The sequence below is a fragment of the Dipodomys spectabilis genome, unplaced genomic scaffold (assembly GCF_019054845.1).
Source record: "Dipodomys spectabilis isolate Male_0828 unplaced genomic scaffold, ASM1905484v1 ptg000076l, whole genome shotgun sequence".
Lineage (NCBI taxonomy): Eukaryota > Metazoa > Chordata > Mammalia > Rodentia > Heteromyidae > Dipodomys > Dipodomys spectabilis.
Window position 1 is genome coordinate 9720281 of NW_024870753.1, and position 19782 is coordinate 9740062.

At 42.0% G+C, this 19782-nt stretch overlaps 2 protein-coding genes and 1 pseudogene across 3 annotated transcripts; all 3 read left to right on the forward strand.

Annotated features, from left to right (window-relative positions):
- The first annotated feature begins 2212 nt into the window (after positions 1-2212).
- Positions 2213-3142, forward strand: LOC122110272 (olfactory receptor 150-like). Its single transcript, XM_042682779.1, has one exon. It carries the CDS (start codon positions 2219-2221, stop codon positions 3140-3142), a length of 924 nt encoding a protein of 307 aa, XP_042538713.1. The 5' UTR covers positions 2213-2218.
- A 5505-nt stretch (positions 3143-8647) lies between these two features.
- On the forward strand, positions 8648-9561 carry LOC122110342 (annotated as a pseudogene).
- A 6704-nt stretch (positions 9562-16265) lies between these two features.
- Positions 16266-18410, forward strand: LOC122110341 (olfactory receptor 8G5-like). Of its 2 annotated transcripts, XM_042682894.1 has the most exons (2): positions 16269-17172; positions 18400-18410. In XM_042682894.1, the coding sequence occupies exons 1-2, from the start codon at positions 16269-16271 to the stop codon at positions 18408-18410; spliced, it is 915 nt and encodes a 304-aa protein (XP_042538828.1). The 2 variants fall into 2 exon arrangements, with proteins under 2 accessions (XP_042538829.1, XP_042538828.1); XM_042682895.1 differs by lacking the exon at positions 18400-18410 and having other exon boundaries at positions 16266-17198.
- Positions 18411-19782: the final 1372 nt, after the last annotated feature.

Consider the following 19782-nt stretch of genomic DNA (forward strand, 5'->3'; position numbering starts at 1 on the left):
AAAGACATTGCCGTTTCCAGGACACAGACCTTGAAGTGAAGTACATTCGCCAAAATACTGTGTCATAAAATGAAGTTTCAAGGGGAAACAAAGGAGGAGGCTACAATGCTTGATAAGAAATGTACTCATGATCTTGCCCATGTAATTGTTACCCCTCTGTACAGTATTTTCACAATAAAAAAGGAAAAAATTGGAGTTTCCCAGTCCCTGGGGGGAGATGGTGACACATTTTATTTGTGCAGGATAATTTCTATACATCTGCTGTACATCTCAGGTTAAATGTACTCACACACATGTATTTCCTTGACAGAGTTGACAGAATTATATCTATCTGCATATATCAAAACTTATGTATATATATCAAAACTTACCAAATAGTACACATTAAACATTTGGAGTTTATTGTGCATTACTTAAATCCCAAAAAGCTGAAAAATAAGAACAGACAAGAAAGGTTAAAAAAGTTCATGTCTAAAGTATCCCACCTTTCAAGGTACAGAATAATTTCATTTACCGAAGTCCTGGCGCCTAACTTCACCTCCTATTCACCTCTCACTCATACTTCATTCCACCAGAATGGCCCGCCTGCCCCAGCACACGCTCCGTATGCTGAGCACACGCTCCGGCATACACCCAATTCCTCTTACCTGGAAGGACCATGTGCAGGAGTCACTGCGGTGGACCTCCCTCCCCTGCGGGGCCTTCAACAATTCTTCCGTGGACCATAGCATAGGTTCTGGCCCAGGCACTCACTGTCCCATGCACGTTCTTCTTTTCTAAGGTGTTGAAGTGTGATCTTGCGACTTTCATGAAGACATGGGCCTGTGACCTATCAGCACAGATCTCACCTTCCGCTAAGCTGTCAGAATGTTCTAGATCTTTCTAGTTTGCAATGATTTGGGGAATGCTGGTCATGTACGTTACTGAATAGCTCCGGTCTGGATGATGGGTTTAAACTTGGGTAGATTGAGGTTATGTTTCTTTAGAGGGAGACCACAGGAGCCCCATGACTCCCTAGCCAGGTCAAAGGTCAGGACAAGCAGCCCTGCCCTGGAGGGTGGGTGATGGTGCTCAGTGTACCAGAGAGAATACCCACGCAACTCTACAGAAATTATTGATAGTCATTTCTTTATTTCTTTAGCATCAGCCTTGTAAAAAAAAATCCAGAAATGCTGAGTTTTAAAAGTGGTGTGTCACTGGACTTCACATTGCCTCTCATGTTTGCGTGTTTCTAACGTACAATCTAACAGGAAGGCAGGCACAGGAGCGGCACTATTATCAGCCCTTGAGAACCAGTGGGGAAGTGGGAAGTTCTAATTGTTTTCGGAAAAGATTCTCCTGAGATTTCATTACTGCCCTCTGTTCCCACCTAGTCTCTCATCGCCTGTCCTGCGTAGAACGCCATCATATCAGCCGACGTGTGCAGAGGGGCGGGCAGAGGTGAGCACCCACTTCATGAGGGAGCAGGATGAGTGACCCAACTCCATGTCAGTTTTGCCTTCTGAGCAAAGGAGAGGACAATACCCCTCCGCGATGTCTCCAGGAAGATGGAGAAGTGAGCCTGAACCCTGGACTTTAAATCTCGGAATCCCTTTTTATAGTCTCTCTCAGCACAAACAGAGATGAATGAGGTATGTACAACAAGTCCAGAGATAGAAAATACAGCAATCGTCACCTGCAGAGATGAGGTGAGGGACAATAAATGGGTGTAGAAATATTGGACAAGTCATTTCTGAAGGCACAGATAGTGCTGTTAGTTATAACACATTAGTGCAAGGTTTAGAATTTAATAGACATAATATTAAGTATTGCAACATAGCCTATATGTTTCAGCACTAAGTGTGAGACTGACTGTGGGTATCTTGTGGATGTTATTATTTTACTACAAAATCAGTTTGCTTGACCTAGAAGAGAATACTAGAATGAAGGCAAAGTGCCCAGTGTACTCGCTCAGATGATCCTGGAGTTGAATGTGGGGTTGAAGGGACTAAATACAAATAATGGTAGCTCTTCCTAAACAGGTCACAAATCAAGTTCTCTCTATATGAGAGAACATGCTGGCAGGATCTCAAGGTCTTTGATTGCTGAAATAAATAAGATTTAGGAGTTGTGAGAAGTGGACTAAAAGGCTTAAGAGACATTTCACATTTCATTACCATTCAGGACAATAAGTGCCTCATAAACGTTCTTCTTTCCTTACATACAATTATCAAAGGAAATGGCCCCAGGAAACCACTCTGCAGTGACTGAGTTCGTCCTGGCAGGGCTAACGGAGAAGCCAGAGCTCCAGCTGCCCCTCTTCCTCCTCTTCCTGGGGATCTACGTGCTCACGGTGCTGGGGAACCTGGGCATGATCGCGCTGATCGCGCTCAGTTCTCACCTGCACACCCCCATGTACTATCTCCTCAGCAGTCTCTCCTTCATTGATGTGGGCCAGTCCACCGTCATCACCCCCAAAATGCTGGCGAGCTTCGTGGCAGAGAACACCATCTCCTACCCGGAGTGCATGGCTCAGCTCTACTTCTTGTGTGTTTTTGCAATAGCCGAGTGCCACATGCTGTCTGCCATGGCCTACGACCGCTACGTGGCCATCTGTAAGCCCTTGCTCTACAATGCCACCATGTCCCATGGAGTCTGCGTTTGGATGGTGGCTGGCGTGTACAGCGTGGGGTTGATTGGTGCCACGGCCCACACAGTCTTCATGCTAAGACTGAATTTCTGCCAGGCAGACGTAATAAACCATTACTTCTGTGATCTTTTCCCATTGCTGGAGCTCTCCTGCTCCAGCGCGTTTGTCAATGAGGTAGTGGTCCTGTGCTTCAGTGCGTTTAATATCATCGTCCCCAGCCTCACCATCCTGGGCTCCTACATCTTCATCATCGCCGGCATCCTCCGCATCCGCTCCGCCCAGGGCAGGTCCAAGGCCTTCAGCACCTGCAGCTCCCACATCTCCGCTGTGCTTGTCTTCTTCGGCACTCTAGCCTTCATGTACCTGCAGCCATCCTCAGTCAGCTCCAGGGACCAAGGGAAGGTGTCCTCTGTGTTTTACACCATCATTATCCCCATGCTGAACCCCTTGATCTACAGCCTGAGGAACAAGGATGTCAAAATTGCCCTAAAGAAATTACTGGGAAAAAAGTAGTTTTCTATAAAAAATTAGCATTTTGTTTTCATAATGAAAAAAAGTACGATTTCCAGAGGTTTGACGAGGACTCAGACTGAGATGCTTGATCTAGCATGGGCAGGAGCCTGCCATGCCTGGACTGCTGCGGACACAATGCCAAAGACAGGACTGAATTCCCAGCTTCAGACCCTGGGACCGCGTTTTCCTGGGAGGCCCAGAGTCAGCGGCTTGTGGGAAACTGTCTCGCCTCTGAATGCCTCTGACATGTTTCAAAGTAAACTACAAGGTTGATACTTTCTGATGTTTGAACACATCTCTTTCAAGGCCAGAGCTATTCACATTAAATGAAAATAAATACATTTGTTCAACATCATTTGATAGTCTTCGAAGTTTGCTGTCTGGCTTTCTTATGTGTGTGTTAGCACACAATTCTAAAAAAAAAACTGTAAAATAATTGAAGGATTTGAGATATGCAAGAGGTGTGGGGAACTAAAAATTAGACAATAAGAGAGATGTGATGGGTGCAAAGACAGAAGGGAGCTCTCCTCCGCTTTGTCTCCAAATACAAAGATGTCTTCTCTGTTACTGTTTCTGCCAAGAAAGGCTCCTTGGTACTAACAAGAACTGTCAGCTTCTTCACAACGGCTTTGTGTTTTTCACTTCATTTTAAGATTTGAATCAACACTGGTGAACTATCTGTCTCCTGATGTTCCTGAGGTATTTTGTTAGGAAGTTCTTGCCTTTTACAATTTTAAAAGGTAGATTTTTTTTGGCAATTTTCCACATGACCATTAATAAACAAATGGTTGTCTCTACTTTCTAATTTTTCCACTTGTGAATAATCACCTTAAGATGATTGCTTTAGTGTAGGTCCTAAAATGTTTTGAAATTTTAAATTGATTGTTGATAAGCTCCCTAGAGCTCTAACTTTATCTCTCACGACCTTGCTTTCAACCCACAGTCCAGCAAGGATAGTGTTTTATGTTTATCCCTCACACCGTGTAGTGATATTCAAAAAGGGGGAGCCCACAGGGAAAGGGAATTTCTGATCGTTTCTTGAGTGATAACGTTCTAGTAGGTTGTCATGATCCGATCTGGTGGTGAATCAGTGTCTTATCGCCTGTGGCTGGCCTGTGAAATTCCCATAGGCTTTGGACATCACTTGTGTGAACACATGAAGCAATGCGTGCAGTGAAAATACAGCGCGTATGGTTGTGTGTGGCAGCGAATCCCATGTCGCGGCAATGATCCTGCCCCTCCACGCCCTCTCTTCATTGTGGTTGTGTCTCCGTTTGAACCTCCATCGTGTCTTCCAAACTCCACAGATCCTCTCGATGTCAGCCCCATGTGTTTCTTCTCCCATTCGCAGCACGCCAGGCTGTCATCATGTTCACCTCTGCTTCATCTCACAAAACACGCTCACGCACGTTCTCCTGTGTGCTTTACTACTGATCTATGCTTGAGAACGATAAATTGTCAAGTGCTTGATAAAAAAAAATCTTGCTTGCATATTTCTTTCTTTATTTTGTTTTCTTGTGCCAGTACCATGGCTTTGAAATCAGGGCCTTCTGCTCTCACTTGACTTTTCCACTCAAGGGTGGTGCTCTACCTCTTGATCCACAGCTCCACTTCTGGCTTTATTTTGCTAGCTCTTTTGGACATAGAGAGTCTCGTGGTTTATTCTGACTTCAAACTGCCACTCTCAGATCTCAGCCTCCCGAGTAAGTAGGGTTATATGCACCACTACCACATGTATATTTCAATTCTAAAATTTAATAATTGTTGATGATGAGCATTTCCATGCGGTTAAATTTTTATAGTATAGGTATCCTTAAACTTTAAACAAAAAGGGCAGAATTTAGCTGTAGACACAATTTATACTAAAAAAAATCCAAGCTTTAAGAAAAAGTAAAACTATTCTAAAATATATTAAGGACATTTTCATTGCAAATATTATCTCAATATCATTTTTAACTGATTCGCGTAACAAAATTATATTAGATGAAATATAATTTTACTTGCTAGTAGTTTATTATGAAAATAATCTATGTGGTATATGTTTTCATGTGTCCTCAGCATTTCCTTTTTAATTTTAGAAGGAAAAGTCCCCCCATCTTCCTCCCCACCCCATTTTCAGGAATTCCTCAGAGTCTTAGAAAAATCTTTGAAGTAACAAGAGAGCTCAGTGAAATCTTTTTTCATTCAAGCCTCAAGTTAAAAATACTTTTGGAATCAACTAAATACATGGAAACAAAATCTTTCAAATCTTACAAAGATTTCTGTCTCCACTTTTCTAGTCCCCCACCCCTTTTGGGAAACCACCTTCATCATTTCCTTTAGTGTACGTCTAAAAAACTTCCTAAAATTTTCAATTTTACAATGTGCTGTTATTAAACTCACTAGAGACCTGACGTTATCTTTCACAACGTGTTAAAAAAATCCATAACTGAACAGAAATCATTCATCAGGCCAGTGTGATAAAGTGCAGCCCTGAGATACATAAGCCTGGGGACTTGTAATGGTGTCCCTCCTCACGGAGTCCGCACTGGGGACAGCGTTCCAGCGGGAGGCCATTATCTCATCCCCGAGCAGTCTCTTTACCTGCTGCACGCATAAACTGTCGCATGCAAGCTTTCACGATGGACACAAGTCTGTGGGCCCTCGCTCCCTCGGAGATCAACATTGGTTTCCAGAGGATAGTTTTGAGGATCACTGTCTCCCATGTTCACAGTAGAGAAGCAGAGCACTCAACACTGAACGTTCTGGGAAGAACAGGGGTATGTCTGAGGGTTTACTTTTTCTTTTTTTTGACTCACCTACTGCAGTCTTTCAATGTCATCTGAGATCACAGGTCTCATTTTCATTCTCAATCAATGTGAGCCTAAAGCCAGTTTCCCATGGTTGTGATGAGCCTGGCCCTCGGCAGTGCAGACTTCCAGCCCACAGCTCTGCGTAATCACTTCAAGTCGGGTAATCTCAGCGCTCTGCGCAGTCATCTGTAATCGTCCGCTGTCTTCAGTTCTTCTAACAAATACTTCATATACTTGTGTTGAGGCCTGCCACATAGAAAGCACTGTTCAAATTAGTCAACTGAATCTGTGATTTAGTGAGGAAGAAAATGTGGTGTAAGCAACCGTAGCAATTACAGCAGAATTAAGAGCTTGCTGCATTTAACATATAAATTACATTCATGGGTACAGACACTTGTCTACTAACTGGAATTCCATTATTAAATGTGTTAATAGTCTGTTGAATGGTAATAAGTTCTAGCTCAGGTGCCATTCTGTAATTTTAAAAAAAGTACATGTCATGTGACAGTTACTGAGCCACAAAGGAAGAAAACAAATTTTTTTCTTCTTTTTAAAAGTCTCTATTGACCTCATTTGAATTCTGCCCATCCACTCCTGCCGTTTACCTCAGTATCTATTCTGCTGCATGCCTTTCTAGATTTTCACATTTGAAAGTGCTCAGGTTCGAAATTATTCAACTCTATCCTGAAGACGCTGCTAAGTTTTTGCTTATCCTTATTAAATCATCTTTAGTACCCTAACACACTGCCAGCCTAAGAAGATCTCTTTGAATTATTATTATTATCATGTAAGAACGGCCACTTCCTACTGCTGTCACCGTAATGTCTTGCAGTTACTGACAGAATGCTATTACCAAAATAAGAAAAAGTGTGAAGAGGCAAAGAATAGCAACTTAAAGTTTCACACTTACAATGGGGGTTTCGATGTTACCTGATTCATGTTATATGATATACCACTTGTTTTTAATCTATAAAACATAAATATGTTGTGTCCCTAAGACACCTAAGAGAGATTTAGCAATTTAGCAGTTACTAACTTCAGGATAATTCAGGACTATCTCATTCTTGTGTTTGTGGGTGCCAGTACCAGAACTTGAACTCAGAGTCTCGCTCTCTTATTAGTTTTCTTTCTTACATCTGTGGTCTACTACCTCAGCCTGGCATTTTGCTGGTTAACTGGACATAGAGTCTTGCAGATTTTCTGTTCAGATCAGCAATCTGCAGGTCTTAATGTCTCAAGTGGCTACAATGACATATGTCACTGCCAGTCAATTTCCCATTCTCTCATTCTATTAAAATCTACTTTAAAAATCTAATGAAGCAAAATTCTGGTTGTGATTTTGCAGTATAATGATAATTCTGAGTTGTCACTGCTTCCTTCTGCGAGCCTTCTAATGTTTACTCTTCAGAGGCAACATTGCCCTTTCAGAGACAGTCACAGAAAATTAAGGCTGTGCGAGATCATTTATGAGATGTTTCTTTTTTCTTTTTTTTTTGGTCCAGTTGTGAGGCTTGAACTCTGGGCCTGGGCACTGTCCCTCAGCTCTTAAGCTCAAAGCTAGCACTCTACCACTTGAGCCACAGTGCCACTTCCGGCTTTTTTCTTTTTGCTTATGTGGTGCTGAGGAATCGAACCCAGGGCCTCAGGCATTCAAGGCAAGCACTCATCACTGAGCCACCTTCCCAGCCCTATAAGATGTTTCTATAAGTGAGTCTCGGAGTTAGACAAGGCAGCAATGGTTACCGGCAGTTGAGAAGTAGAGGAGACAGTGAACAGATATTCAAAGACTCTATTTACGTTATGAAACAAGACCTAATGATTCTCTGTAAAGCATAGTGTTTTGTGCTAACAATGTCATAGTGTGAATATCAAAATTTCAGATGGTGAGTTTTATATTAAGTTTTCTTACCACCCCAAAGTATCCCAAACAAAACAATTACAAAATACAAAGTAGCATAAAGAATTTAGGAAAGCAATAAAAATATCGAATACCTTGATAATGCTCCTGTGACCGTGAACATTTGTGAATGGCCACATTGATCACATTGTATGTTACATATGCAGTCTTTGCATTTTAATCCTTCCCCCAATTAATTTTTAAGGAATAACCAACCAACACATTTTCCTTGTAGAAAGCAACAACATTTTCCTTATAATTTATTCATTAGGAATTTATTCAGGCAGAGGAGGTTGAGCCCCTGATGGAGGGCAATTTGTTTGGGAATTTTCTACCAGGGTTTCAGGACACAGAGATGGGATGACATGGCAGAAGAGGACTTAGGAAGGAAGACATCGGGTCAGAACCAGTCTCAGGGGGAGGTGGAGTGAGTCAGAGCCCCACACTACTGTCTGAGACACCACGGCAGGACAATAGAAAAATGGAGCCTTTGTGAGGGGGATGTGTATTTATGGGCATAACATGGTGGGAGACAAGTAAAGCGGAAAGACAGGTCATTGGTGACCTAAAACAAATGCTGGCTGGATATGTTCCTGTAGGATACATCTCTTGCTTTTGTTATGTATTCCACCACAGATGAGGCTCCAAGGTTTTGACTGCTGATGCAGGTGAAGAGATCATAGAGAGCCAGAGGCACCTGGCTGAAGGGACAGGCGGAAGCCGTCGGTAGCTCACTGAATGACAGAATCATCAATGGCTGTGTTGCAATTTCTCCCCTCTTCGGACATGGTCTTCCCAGAGGAAAGAGCAAAGGGAAATCACTCACCAGTGACCGAGTTTCTCCTCTGTGGGCTAACGGAGAAGCCAGAGCTCCAGCTGCCCCTCTTCCTCCTCTTCCTGGGGATCTACCTGCTCACGGTGTTGGGGAACCTGGGCATGATCGCGCTGATCGCGCTCAGTTCTAACCTGCACACCCCCATGTACTATCTCCTCAGCAGTCTCTCCTTCATTGACTTCTGTCAGTCTACCGTCATCACCCCCAAAATGCTGGTGAGCTTCGTGACAGAGAACACCATCTCCTATGCGGAGTGCATGGCTCAGCTCTACGCCTTCTGTTTTTTCATTGTCGCTGAGTGCCACATGCTGTCTGCCATGGCCTACGACCGCTACGCGGCCATCTGTAACCCTTGCTCTACAATGCCACCATGTCTTCTCAGGTCTGTTTCTGGATGGTCGTTGGGGTTTATGGCTTGAGTTTGATTGGCTCCACAGCCCACACAGTTTGCCTGCTCAGGCTGAACTTCTGTAATGGTATAATAAACCATTACTTCTGTGACCTCTACCCGTTACTGGAGAGCGCCTGCTCTAGCACGTTTATCAACCAGGTTGTAGGGATGAGCTTCTGTGCATTTAATATCGTCACTCCAAGCCTGACTACCCTTAGCTCCTACATCTTCATCATCGCCAGCATCCTCCGCATCCGCTCCACCTCGGGCAGGTCCAAGGCCTTCAGCACCTGCAGCTCCCACCTCTCCGCGGTTGCCATCTTCTATGGTTCTACGGCCTTCATGTACCTGCAGCCATCCTCAGTCAGCAACATGGACCAAGGGAAGGTGTCCTCTGTGTTTTACACCATCATTATTCCCATGCTGAACCCCTTGATCTACAGCCTGAGGAACAAGGATGTCAAGGCGGCTTTATATAAGTTTATTGAAAAGAAACATTTCTGATGAAAAGGAGTAATGTGACCTGGGCACCAGGGGCTCACACCTGTAGTCCTAGCAACTCAGGAGGCTGCGATCTGAGGATGGAGATTCAAAGCCAGCCTCAGGCAGGGAAGTCTGTGAGACCTTTATCTCCACATAACCAGCAAAAAGCCAAAAGCAGAGCTATGACTCAGGTGGTAGAGTGGAAAACTATGAGTGCAAAAACTAAGGGATACGTGGTTTCCCTTATTTATTTATTTATTTATTTTTTAGTCTAGTGGTGGGCCTGAACTCTGGGCCTGGGCGCTGTCCCTCAGCTCTTCACCTCAAGGCTAGCATTCTACCACTTGAGACACAGCGCCACTTCTGGCTTTTTCTGCTTATGTGGTGCTGAGGAATTGAACCCAAGGCCTCATGCATGCAAGGCAAGCGCTCTACCACTAAGCCACCTTCCCAGCCCTGGTTTCCCTTATTTGCAATAACTAGCATATGTCTGGGACAAGCAGAAAAAGGTCAGATAAGATGATGTTAAGCAAAATGAACTCCAAGATAGGGACACAAGTGGTTTTTTCTTCCTTGCTATTGTTTCTAACATATTTATATGGTACCATGTGATTTTTTTTGTTGCTTTGTACGTCCCTCCCCCATGGTATATCCTGTTTTCACTGTATTTGATGTTGGTATAATTTGGGGAGGGGAAGGAAAAAACAAATTGTTTAAATAGGGATACAGGTGGACCCATTGCAACAATGAGTTGTACAAGACACTATGTTGAAAAACGAACTTTACAATTTAGGTGGGGTGTGGGGGGGTGTAGGTGAGGAGGTGGGAGGGAAGGGATAGTACGGGAAAAACAAAGACGGACGCAACAATGCTGGATAAGAGATGTACACATGACCTTGATCTTGTAGCTGTAACCCCTCTGTACAGTATTTTCACAATAAAAAACTTAATTAAACAGTGAAAAAAAAACAACTAAGGGATAGCACCCAGGCTTTGAGTTCAAGCTCCGTGAGTGGCACAAAGATAAAGTTAAAAAGCATAATTTTCTTTTTTTTTTTTTTTTTTTTTTTTTAATTTTTTTTTTTTTTTTAATTTAATTTAATTTTATTTGTGAACATACTGTACAGAGGAGTTACAGTTACATGGGCAGGATAATGTGTACATTTCTTACCAAGCATTGCAGCCTCCTCCTTTGTTTATCCTTCACATCCCTTCCCAGCCTCCCCCCTCCCCCCCTAATCCCAATCCTTCTCCTTCCTCCCTCCCCCCAGCCCCCCCCCCCCCCAACATTGTAAAGTTCGTTTTGGACATGACAACTTGTACTTCTCATTGTTGCAACAGGTCCACCTGTATCCTTAAACAACTGGTTTTTCCCCATCTCTTCCACAAGTTATACTGACATCAAATATAGTGAAAGCAAGGGTTATACTGTGGGGGAGGGACATACAAAGCAACAAAGAGATAATCTTATAAATGTGTTAGAAACACATGCATGAAAGAAAAAAACATTAAAATACACATCTAAGGGTTCATTTTCCTGACATCACATTATCTGACCTTTTCCGCTTGACTCATACATATACTAGATATTACAAATAAGGGAAACCATGGGACCTACGTTTCTTTGGGCCTGGCTTACTTCACTTAATATAATTTTTTCCAAGTTTTTCCATTTCCTAACAAATGGGGCAATGTCATTCTTTCTGATGGAGGCATAGAATTCCATTGTGTATATATACCACATTTTCTTGATCCATTCATCTACTGAGGGGCATCTGGGTTGGTTCCATATCTTAGCTATGGTAAATAATGCTGCAATAAACATAGTTGTGCTGGTAGCTTTAGTGTGGTCTTGTTTGTAAACATTAGGGTAAATGCCCAAAAGTGGGATTGCTGGGTCATAGGGGAGCTCTATGTGGAGTCTTTTGAGGAACCTCCATACTGCTTTCCAAAGTGGTTGAACAAGTTTACATTCCCACCAACAATGAATTAAGGTTCCTTTCTGTCCACATCCCCTCCAGCATCTGTTGTTGTTAGAGTTCTTGATTTTTGCCGTTCTCACTGGAGTGAGGTGATATCTCAATGTTGTTTTGATTTGCATTTCTTTTATGGCTAGGGATGTTGAACATTTCTTCATGTGTCTATTGGCCATCCTTCTTTCTTCTTCAGAGAAGTTTCTCTTTAAGTCTTTCGCCCACTTATTTATTGGGCAGTTGTTTCTTTGAGGATTTGTTGTTGGGGGGTTTAATTTTTTGAGTTCCAAGTATATTTTAGATATGAGACCCTTGTCCGTTGTATGGCTAGTAAAGATCTTCTCCCAATCCGTGGGCTTTCTATTGATCTTGCTAGCTATGTCATTTGCCCTGCAGAAGCTCTGCAACTTTATGCAATCCCATTTGTCCAACCTTTCTTTGATTTGTTGTGTTTCCAGGTCTCTATTCAGAAAATTTCGGCCTGAGCCAAGGAGACCTAGGGTTTCTCCTATTCCATCCTGTAATGTTTTCAGAGTGTCTGCTTTGAGTTCAAGGTCTTTGATCCATTTGGAGTTGATTCTGGTGCAGGGTGATATATAAGGATCTAGCTTAAGTGTTCTACATGTAGTTAACCAATTTTGCCAGCACCATTTACTGAAGAGGTTGTCTTTCTTCCATTCTATTGTTTTAGCTCCCTTATCGAAGATTAGATGGCTATAGGTCTGTGGGTTCATTTCTGGGTTTTCAATTCTATTCCATTGGTCCTGAGGTCTGTTCTTATGCCAATACCAAGCTGTTTTGATTACTATGGCTTTATAGTAGAGTTTGAAGTTTGGTATTGATATTCCTCCAGCAGTGTTCTTTCCATTCAGGAGCGTTTTTGCTATTCGGGGTCTTTTATTGTTCCATATGAATTTTTGGATTGCCTCTTCTATTTCCTTGAAGAATGAGGGTGGAATTTTGATAGGTATTGCGTTGAATTTGTAGATAGCCTTGGGAAGTATTGCCATTTTCACGATGTTAATCTTTCCAATCCAGGAGCATGGGAGGTTTTGCCATTTTTTAAGTTCTGTGTTGATTTCCTTTTTCAAGATTTTAAAGTTTTCATCATAGAGGTCCTTCACTTCTTTAGTTAAGTTAATTCCTAGGTATTTTATTTTTTGTGGGGCTATTACAAATGGAGTTGCTTTCCTAATTTCAGCCACACTTTTCTCATTGTTGGCATACAGAAAAGCCATTGATTTTTGGGGGTTAATTTTATAACCTGCTACTTTGCCGAAGTTTTGAATCAGCTTGAGTAATTTGGGAGTGGAGTCTATGGGATTCTTTAAATACAAGATCATGTCATCTGCAAAGAGGGAGAGTTTTATTTCTTCTTTCCCTATTTGGATCCCCTTTATGTCTGCATCTTGTCTTATTGCTGTAGCTAGGCATTCTAATACTAGATTGAAGAGAAGTGGAGAGAGTGGGCATCCTTGTCTTGTTCCTGAGTTAAGAGGAAATGGAAAAAGCATAATTTTCTTAAGCCAGGTGTAGGTTCATGCATGGTTCTCGGAAAGTGGTGAGAAGAGGTTCCATACCAACACACAGAGCATAAGACTCTATCTGAAGAATGTACTCAAAAAGTGGACTGGTAATGTACCTCTGTCCTAAGTACCACAAAAAGGAAAGAAATTTATGAATTTAGGTTGTTTCCTAACACAATGGGACAGAGGCAGCAATGGATGCCTGTTAGTCATCCACTCCAGGGACTTACTTGGTAGTGGGAAGAAAAGTTTTAGTAGCAGGACTGGACTCACAGGTTTGAACACCTGGAGGACATGGCCTCTCCTGGACGCCTGAGTCCTTCTACACGGGGTACGCCATGTCATTCTGACACCATGAATATTCTCTAAAGGCGACTCCCTCTATTTTTATGGATGTAGCTGTTTGGGGAGAAGACTCACTTACATGGAATCAGCGAATAAATATATTTGTTCAATATCCCTGGATTGTCTCCATACTTTTTTGTGTCTGGCTTTCTTACCTAATTGTGTTTGTAAACAATATGAAAATATAATCTCTAAAATAGCTAATTCACCCTTTTGGAATATATAAGCTGTAAATAATCGCGACACTTATTAAACATGCAGCATTACACTACAAAGTATGGGATCAGGGAATGTGGAAAAAGAGCTCTTACTCATAGGCGATAACAACATATAAACAGTATCTTGGATGAGGACAATTTTAAACAGGACCTGCTGAAGGATAATGAGCCAATTGGGGAAATGTCAGCAAGGTGGTTCATTCTCCCTGGAGCTTGGTTCTGGGGGAATGACAATCCTTGGAGAGTGTTGCCCTCATAATATTTAGTACCCAATGAATTTAAACTTGGAACACTTCATAGCCCAGATGGCTGGGAAAAGGAAGATATCCACTACCCAGAAGCTAAATAAGCATACACGAAAACCATGTGCTTTGAAATGTTGACCTGTGATGCAAACCAGCTTCAAAGAGAACCTTGAGTTCTCTTTGAGTTCTCAGCGATGAAGGTTGCAGAACTCGGGGGTACCAGTGATTCCCAATACCAGCCTGAGAATCATTTGCAAGGGGCAAAACAAGTTTGATACTGGGAATTTTCAGGCAGAAAGAAGGTGAGTGCATTCATCTCACACTCGTGACGTGAAACTACGAGGCCTGGATGTAATTATTATGCAAAATCAGGCATTTGTTCCCATAGACTTTCATGTGACTAGTTACTCATAAAATACATCTCAAGCCCGCTGTGGTGTGCTGGATGTGTGTTTATTACACTGTAACCCTGGACTGTCTCCCAGAGTGAAAGGTGTAGCACACAGAGAAAATACTTCGTTGTTCAGAAGTGTAGATCTCTGAGCACCAAGTGGATGGCCCAATCCATCACAAGGTTTTGCAGAATGGCTCCACAGTTGCCACATTATGGAAGAGATAGGAGAGAAAATAAATATTCGAGCAGTGACACAGGCTGCCACAGGAACTCCTCACAACTCCAGTGCCCACAGACCAATGCACTGGGGTTCAATTTCCATGGGCCACGAATTGGATAATTATGCTACAGATCTTAAGGGGATTACTGTCTAATCATTTATTATAACATACTTGAATAAGCCAGGATAATTCATTGTCATCTACGAATTTAGTTTTATCAACTGAATCTGAATTTTTAATTGCTTTATTTGACTTCTGTTAGAATATGAGCTTCTCTGAAATTATTGCTATGTTTCATGTGAACTGAGCTCAACACTGACCAAAAATGAAGCTTGGGATGTATTCACATCAGTCTACATTTCTACACTGGCAATTAGTCCCATAAGTCTGAAATCTAGCTCATAAGACTCATACTAAAATAGTGTTCTGAGATTCATTCTGTTGCTTGGATTTCTGTGTATTTCTTTTTAAGGCTCAGTAGTAGTCTAGATAAGATAGAAACATACATAATTAGATAGATGATAGATTTATGGATACATATGTAGAGACATAGGTCGTCAATTCATCCTTAATTAACATATTGGTTGTTTATAATTCCAGGGCATGGGTAATAGAGCTACCATGAAAAATTTTGTACAAGGTTTTATACAGCAATTGTTTGTGTGCTCTCAGGTGAGAAGCATGAGGCAGGATAGATCACACAGTGTCTAAATAATTGCAAGCTGTTAGGGACTTTCAGATCGCTCATGTTTCAATTGCTTTTCAACAAATTCTACTCTAATATATTTGGACTATGGGGCTGGGAAGGTGGCTCAGTGGTAGAGTGCTTGCCTTGCATGCCTGAGGCCCTGGGTTCGATTCCTCAGCACCACATAAGCAAAAAGAAAAGAGCCGGAAGTGGTGCTGTGGCTCAAGTGGTAGAGCGCTAGCCTTGAGCTGAAGAGCTGAGGGACAGCGCCCAGGCCCAGAGTTCAGGCCCCACGACTGGACCCCCAAAACAAAACAAAAAATAATATATTTGGACTTTTACTTTTGTGCATGCAAAAGTTAACCCATCTACTCTATTCAACAAATAAAAAGTTACATGTATCAATCTGCATTTCTCAGTTTTGTGCCTTGTGCTCCCAACTTTCACAAAAGTCAAAGGAAACATTGAGCTATTAGATCAGTGTTTCTGAAATTTGACATCTGTAATAATCAGTTCTTTTCCAACTTGTAGAATATTGCCACAATAATGACTGTGCTCATTTTCTCACTGATAAATTTCTTATTTTTTTAAAATCAGAAGTGTGGTTTGAACTCAGGGCCTGGGTGCTGTCTCTGTGCTTTTTCACTCAAGGTTAGTGCTCTACCACCTCGAGTCACAGCCCTCTTCCTCATTGATAAATTTCTGCCAAATTTATTTTGTTGTGTTTTCTTATTTACTGTAGCTATTGTGTTTGTTTACATAACAAGAAAAGCTGAAGAATTTTTGTAGAATTCTTATTTCCTGATGCAAGAAGCTGAACAGGTTGATTATCAGAAGCAATTACTCTGAGGTTATTAAACATGACCATCTGTAGGCAGGAGTTCCTCTTCCAGCTGTCACTCAACCAGCTTTACTCACTTTCATGGCATTCTCTATGTAACTAAATACCTACATCTCAACCTAGAAATATGAATGTGAAATCTTTGAAATATTCAAAAAAGAAAACAGCTCAGAGGTTTTCAAGGGTGTCACCTTGTTCCAAAAGGAGCATGATGGCAGCCAGGTCCCTCCCACAACAATGCTCTTTTCTCCTCCCTTTCAGACTCTGAACACAGGACATGGTCCCAGGAAACCACTCCACAGTGACTGAGTTCATCCTGGCAGGGCTAACGGAGAAGCCAGAGCTCCAGCTGCCCCTCTTCCTCCTCTTCCTGGGGATCTACGTGCTCACGGTGCTGGGGAACCTGGGCATGATCGCGCTGATCGCACACAGTTCTCACCTGCACACCCCCATGTACTATCTCCTCAGCAGTCTCTCCTTCATTGATGTGGGCCAGTCCACCGTCATCACCCCCAAAATGCTGGCGAGCTTTGTGACAGAGAACACCATCTCCTACCCGGAGTGCATGGCTCAGCTCTTCTTCTTTCTTGTTTTTGCTATCTCAGAGTGCTACATGCTGGCTGCCATGGCTTATGACCGCTATGTGGCCATCTGCAGCCCGTTACTTTATAATACCATCATGTCCAATCAGGCCTGTGTCATCCTTGTGCTAGGGGTCTATACCATTGGTGTAGTTTGTGCATCTGCTCATACAGGCTTCCTGCTGAGGGTTCACTTCTGCAAATTTAATGTTATCAATCATTATTTCTGCGATCTTATTTCTGTCCTGAAGCTCTCCTGTTCTCCCATCTATGTCAATCAAATACTGATTCTAATATTTAGTGGAATTAATATTCTTACCCCCAGCCTCACCATCCTGGGCTCCTACATCTTCATCATCGTCAGCATCCTCCGCATTCGCACCACCCAGGGCAGATCCAAGGCCTTCAGCACCTGCAGCTCCCACCTCTCCGCAGTTGCTCTCTTCTATGGTTCTGCCGCTTTCATGTATCTGAATCCATCCTCTGTCAACTCCGCAGACCAAGGGAAAGTGTCTTCCGTGTTCTACACCATCACGGTGCCCATGCTGAACCCCCTCATCTACAGCCTGCGGAACAAGGACGTCAGCATCGCCCTGAAGATGTTCGGGAAAAGAACAGTCCTGTGAAAAGAAGTGATGCAAATGTATTTGATTAACTGTCCTGCTTAGAACCTTGCACCAACCAAGAGTTGTTGGCTTAATCTATCTATCCTTACCTTTCTTCGTTTCCTGAGATTATACGGACACTGTTTCTTTTCCTGTGGAACTATTCATGTCATATTCTGTTTTTCTCTCATAATTATCCCTGAGACACACGCTATAGGAATGGGGATTCACGAGTCACCAGTGTCTTCTCCTTCCCCTGCCCCACCATGTTGGATCAAAGCATAGTCCTTAACATAAGGAAATGCCCCCTTCCCAGCCCAGCGGCCTCTCCTCCTTGTTTCAGAACACGGCATCTCTCGTATCTATAGCATACTGGTGGCCTTAAGATGTATATCTCTCCATCTTGAAAATGATGTTTTTCTACCATAACCTTCCTTAAACATTTTTTTTTCCTCAGTATTTTTTTAATTTTTAGGAGATTTTTATTTTATTGTCAAGGTGATGAACATTGGGGTTACAGTTACATAAGGTAGTGAGTACATTTATTTAAGGTTGCTCTCCTTTCTTATTTTGAAAAACATAGTTGGCTTCCACATCTGAATTAGAGAGCCACCTGTATGTTATAAGCTCACTCCAATACACACTTTCCCATTCACTCTTAGCTTTAGAACAACTTGCAGCCAATGTCTAGGCCTATACCACCTGGTGATCTCAGCGAAGTCTCTACCTTATATATAAGGCTCAACATCACAGCTCTGGTACCCAGAAAACGTCTGTGGTGGAGTAGGTCCTTGATAATGTTCTTGAGATTTATCTCCTCTTGTAAGATTTATTCTCCCTTTATGAAAATCAGTGTGTGTGCAACATAATTATCACCCTTTCACCATGTAAGTGCAGCTATGTAAAACGGAAGTGGAGGTAAGGGTTAATGTGATAGCTTTGAGCCAAAAAGTCACGCAAGAGCACAATGCCCTGGGTTCCAACCTCAGGGCTGTCAGCAAAAGTAAGGCATCCTTTTAAAAATCCAAGAGACAAAGGGTAAACAAAGGCAGCAGTGATACTAGATACTGTGTTGAAAATTAACTATATAACTTATAGGTGGGCATGGGAGGAAAAAACAGGAGAGAAGAAGGGAAGGAGTGACCGTGTCCAAAAGTATATGTACTCTTTACCTGACATGTCACTCCAACCCTCTGTATATTACCATTATAGTAACGGTAACAAAATTTTTAAAAATTCAAGAGACAGCAAAAGTTTTTTTTTATTGTGAAAATACCGTACAGAGAAGTTACAATTACATGGGCAAGATAACAAGTACATTTCTTATCAAACATTGTTGCAGCAAAAGTTTCCTTTACAGTGATCTGCAGCTAGGTATAAATAGCTGCAGATGATAAAGAAAAAGATACAAAAAATGTAATAATATGAGATGTCAGGCCAATTACTCTTTGAAATAGAGATTTATATTCTCTTAAAAACAGCTCAATTACTTTTTCCTTTAAATATAGAAACACTATAGCTTGGGATAGATGCTACATAAGAGTCCTATTATTAGAACTAGAATAGGGCACTTAAATTATTATGGGAACTAGTAGGTCTGAAATTGTTGGGAATGTAGGAAATTGGGGGTAGGATAAACCATAAAATGTGTAAAGATCTTCAGAAGAAAAGTGTCAGCATTTGCTTCTCCATGCTTTTTTGTCAGTGCAGCTAGATATTTACTGTGAGATAATTATTACTTGTTAAAATGAAAATAAAATGGACATTAAAAAATAAGTTGTGCAATAGTAGAATTTTGATAATTACTGTGAAATTTTATGCTGACACAGGCCTGTTGGCTGGGACTCATAAAGAATAGCTCTTAAGATGAGGAAGTGAGATCAGTCTCAGCCTCTTTTGTTTTCAGCAATCTTTTATATATAAAAACCTACAAGAAAACCATCCGAAAGCTCAGCCCATGACCCTTAGGGGACAGGTTCAGGGCTGGCCTTTGCAAGACAACCCAGAAGTCTATACCACGGAGCTGCAACATATCAATCCAACACTGAACTTTATTTTCCAAACTCCTGTTAAACTTTTCCACATTCATACACTGATCCATATTAAATTATCACAACCCTTAGGTCTACATTCGTTTTTTATCACTCTCTGAATCATTGTGGTTAAAGGAGTCAGCCTTGTTTCCTTTGATTTCCTCAAGAGAATTATAATTCACCCACTCTCTTCAACATACAATACACACAATACAAACACACACACTTACACATATACACACAGACATACACACATACACACCACACGCATAGTATGTGAATAGTTTTTTCTTTTTTTTGAAAGTTGTGGAGCCTGAACTCTAGGCCTGGGTGCTGTCCCTCAGCTCTTCAGCTCAAGGCTAGTGCTCTACCACTAGAGCCACAGTACTACTTTCTGCTTTTTCTGCTTGTGTGGTGCTAAGGAATCGAACCCAGGGTCTCATGCATGCAAGGCAAGCACTCTACCACTGAGCCACCTTCCCAGCCCTGTGAAGTTATTTTTATAGGACTGATTTTTTTGTTTTGTTTTTTTTTGTCGGTCCTGGGGCTTGTACTCTGGGCTTGGGCACTGT

Bases quoted from the DNA above. Each gene is read 5' to 3' on its own strand.
- LOC122110272 (XM_042682779.1), top strand. From the start codon at position 2,219: ATGGCCCCAGGAAACCACTCTGCAGTGACTGAGTTCGTCCTGGCAGGG.
- LOC122110341 (XM_042682895.1), top strand. From the start codon at position 16,269: ATGGTCCCAGGAAACCACTCCACAGTGACTGAGTTCATCCTGGCAGGG.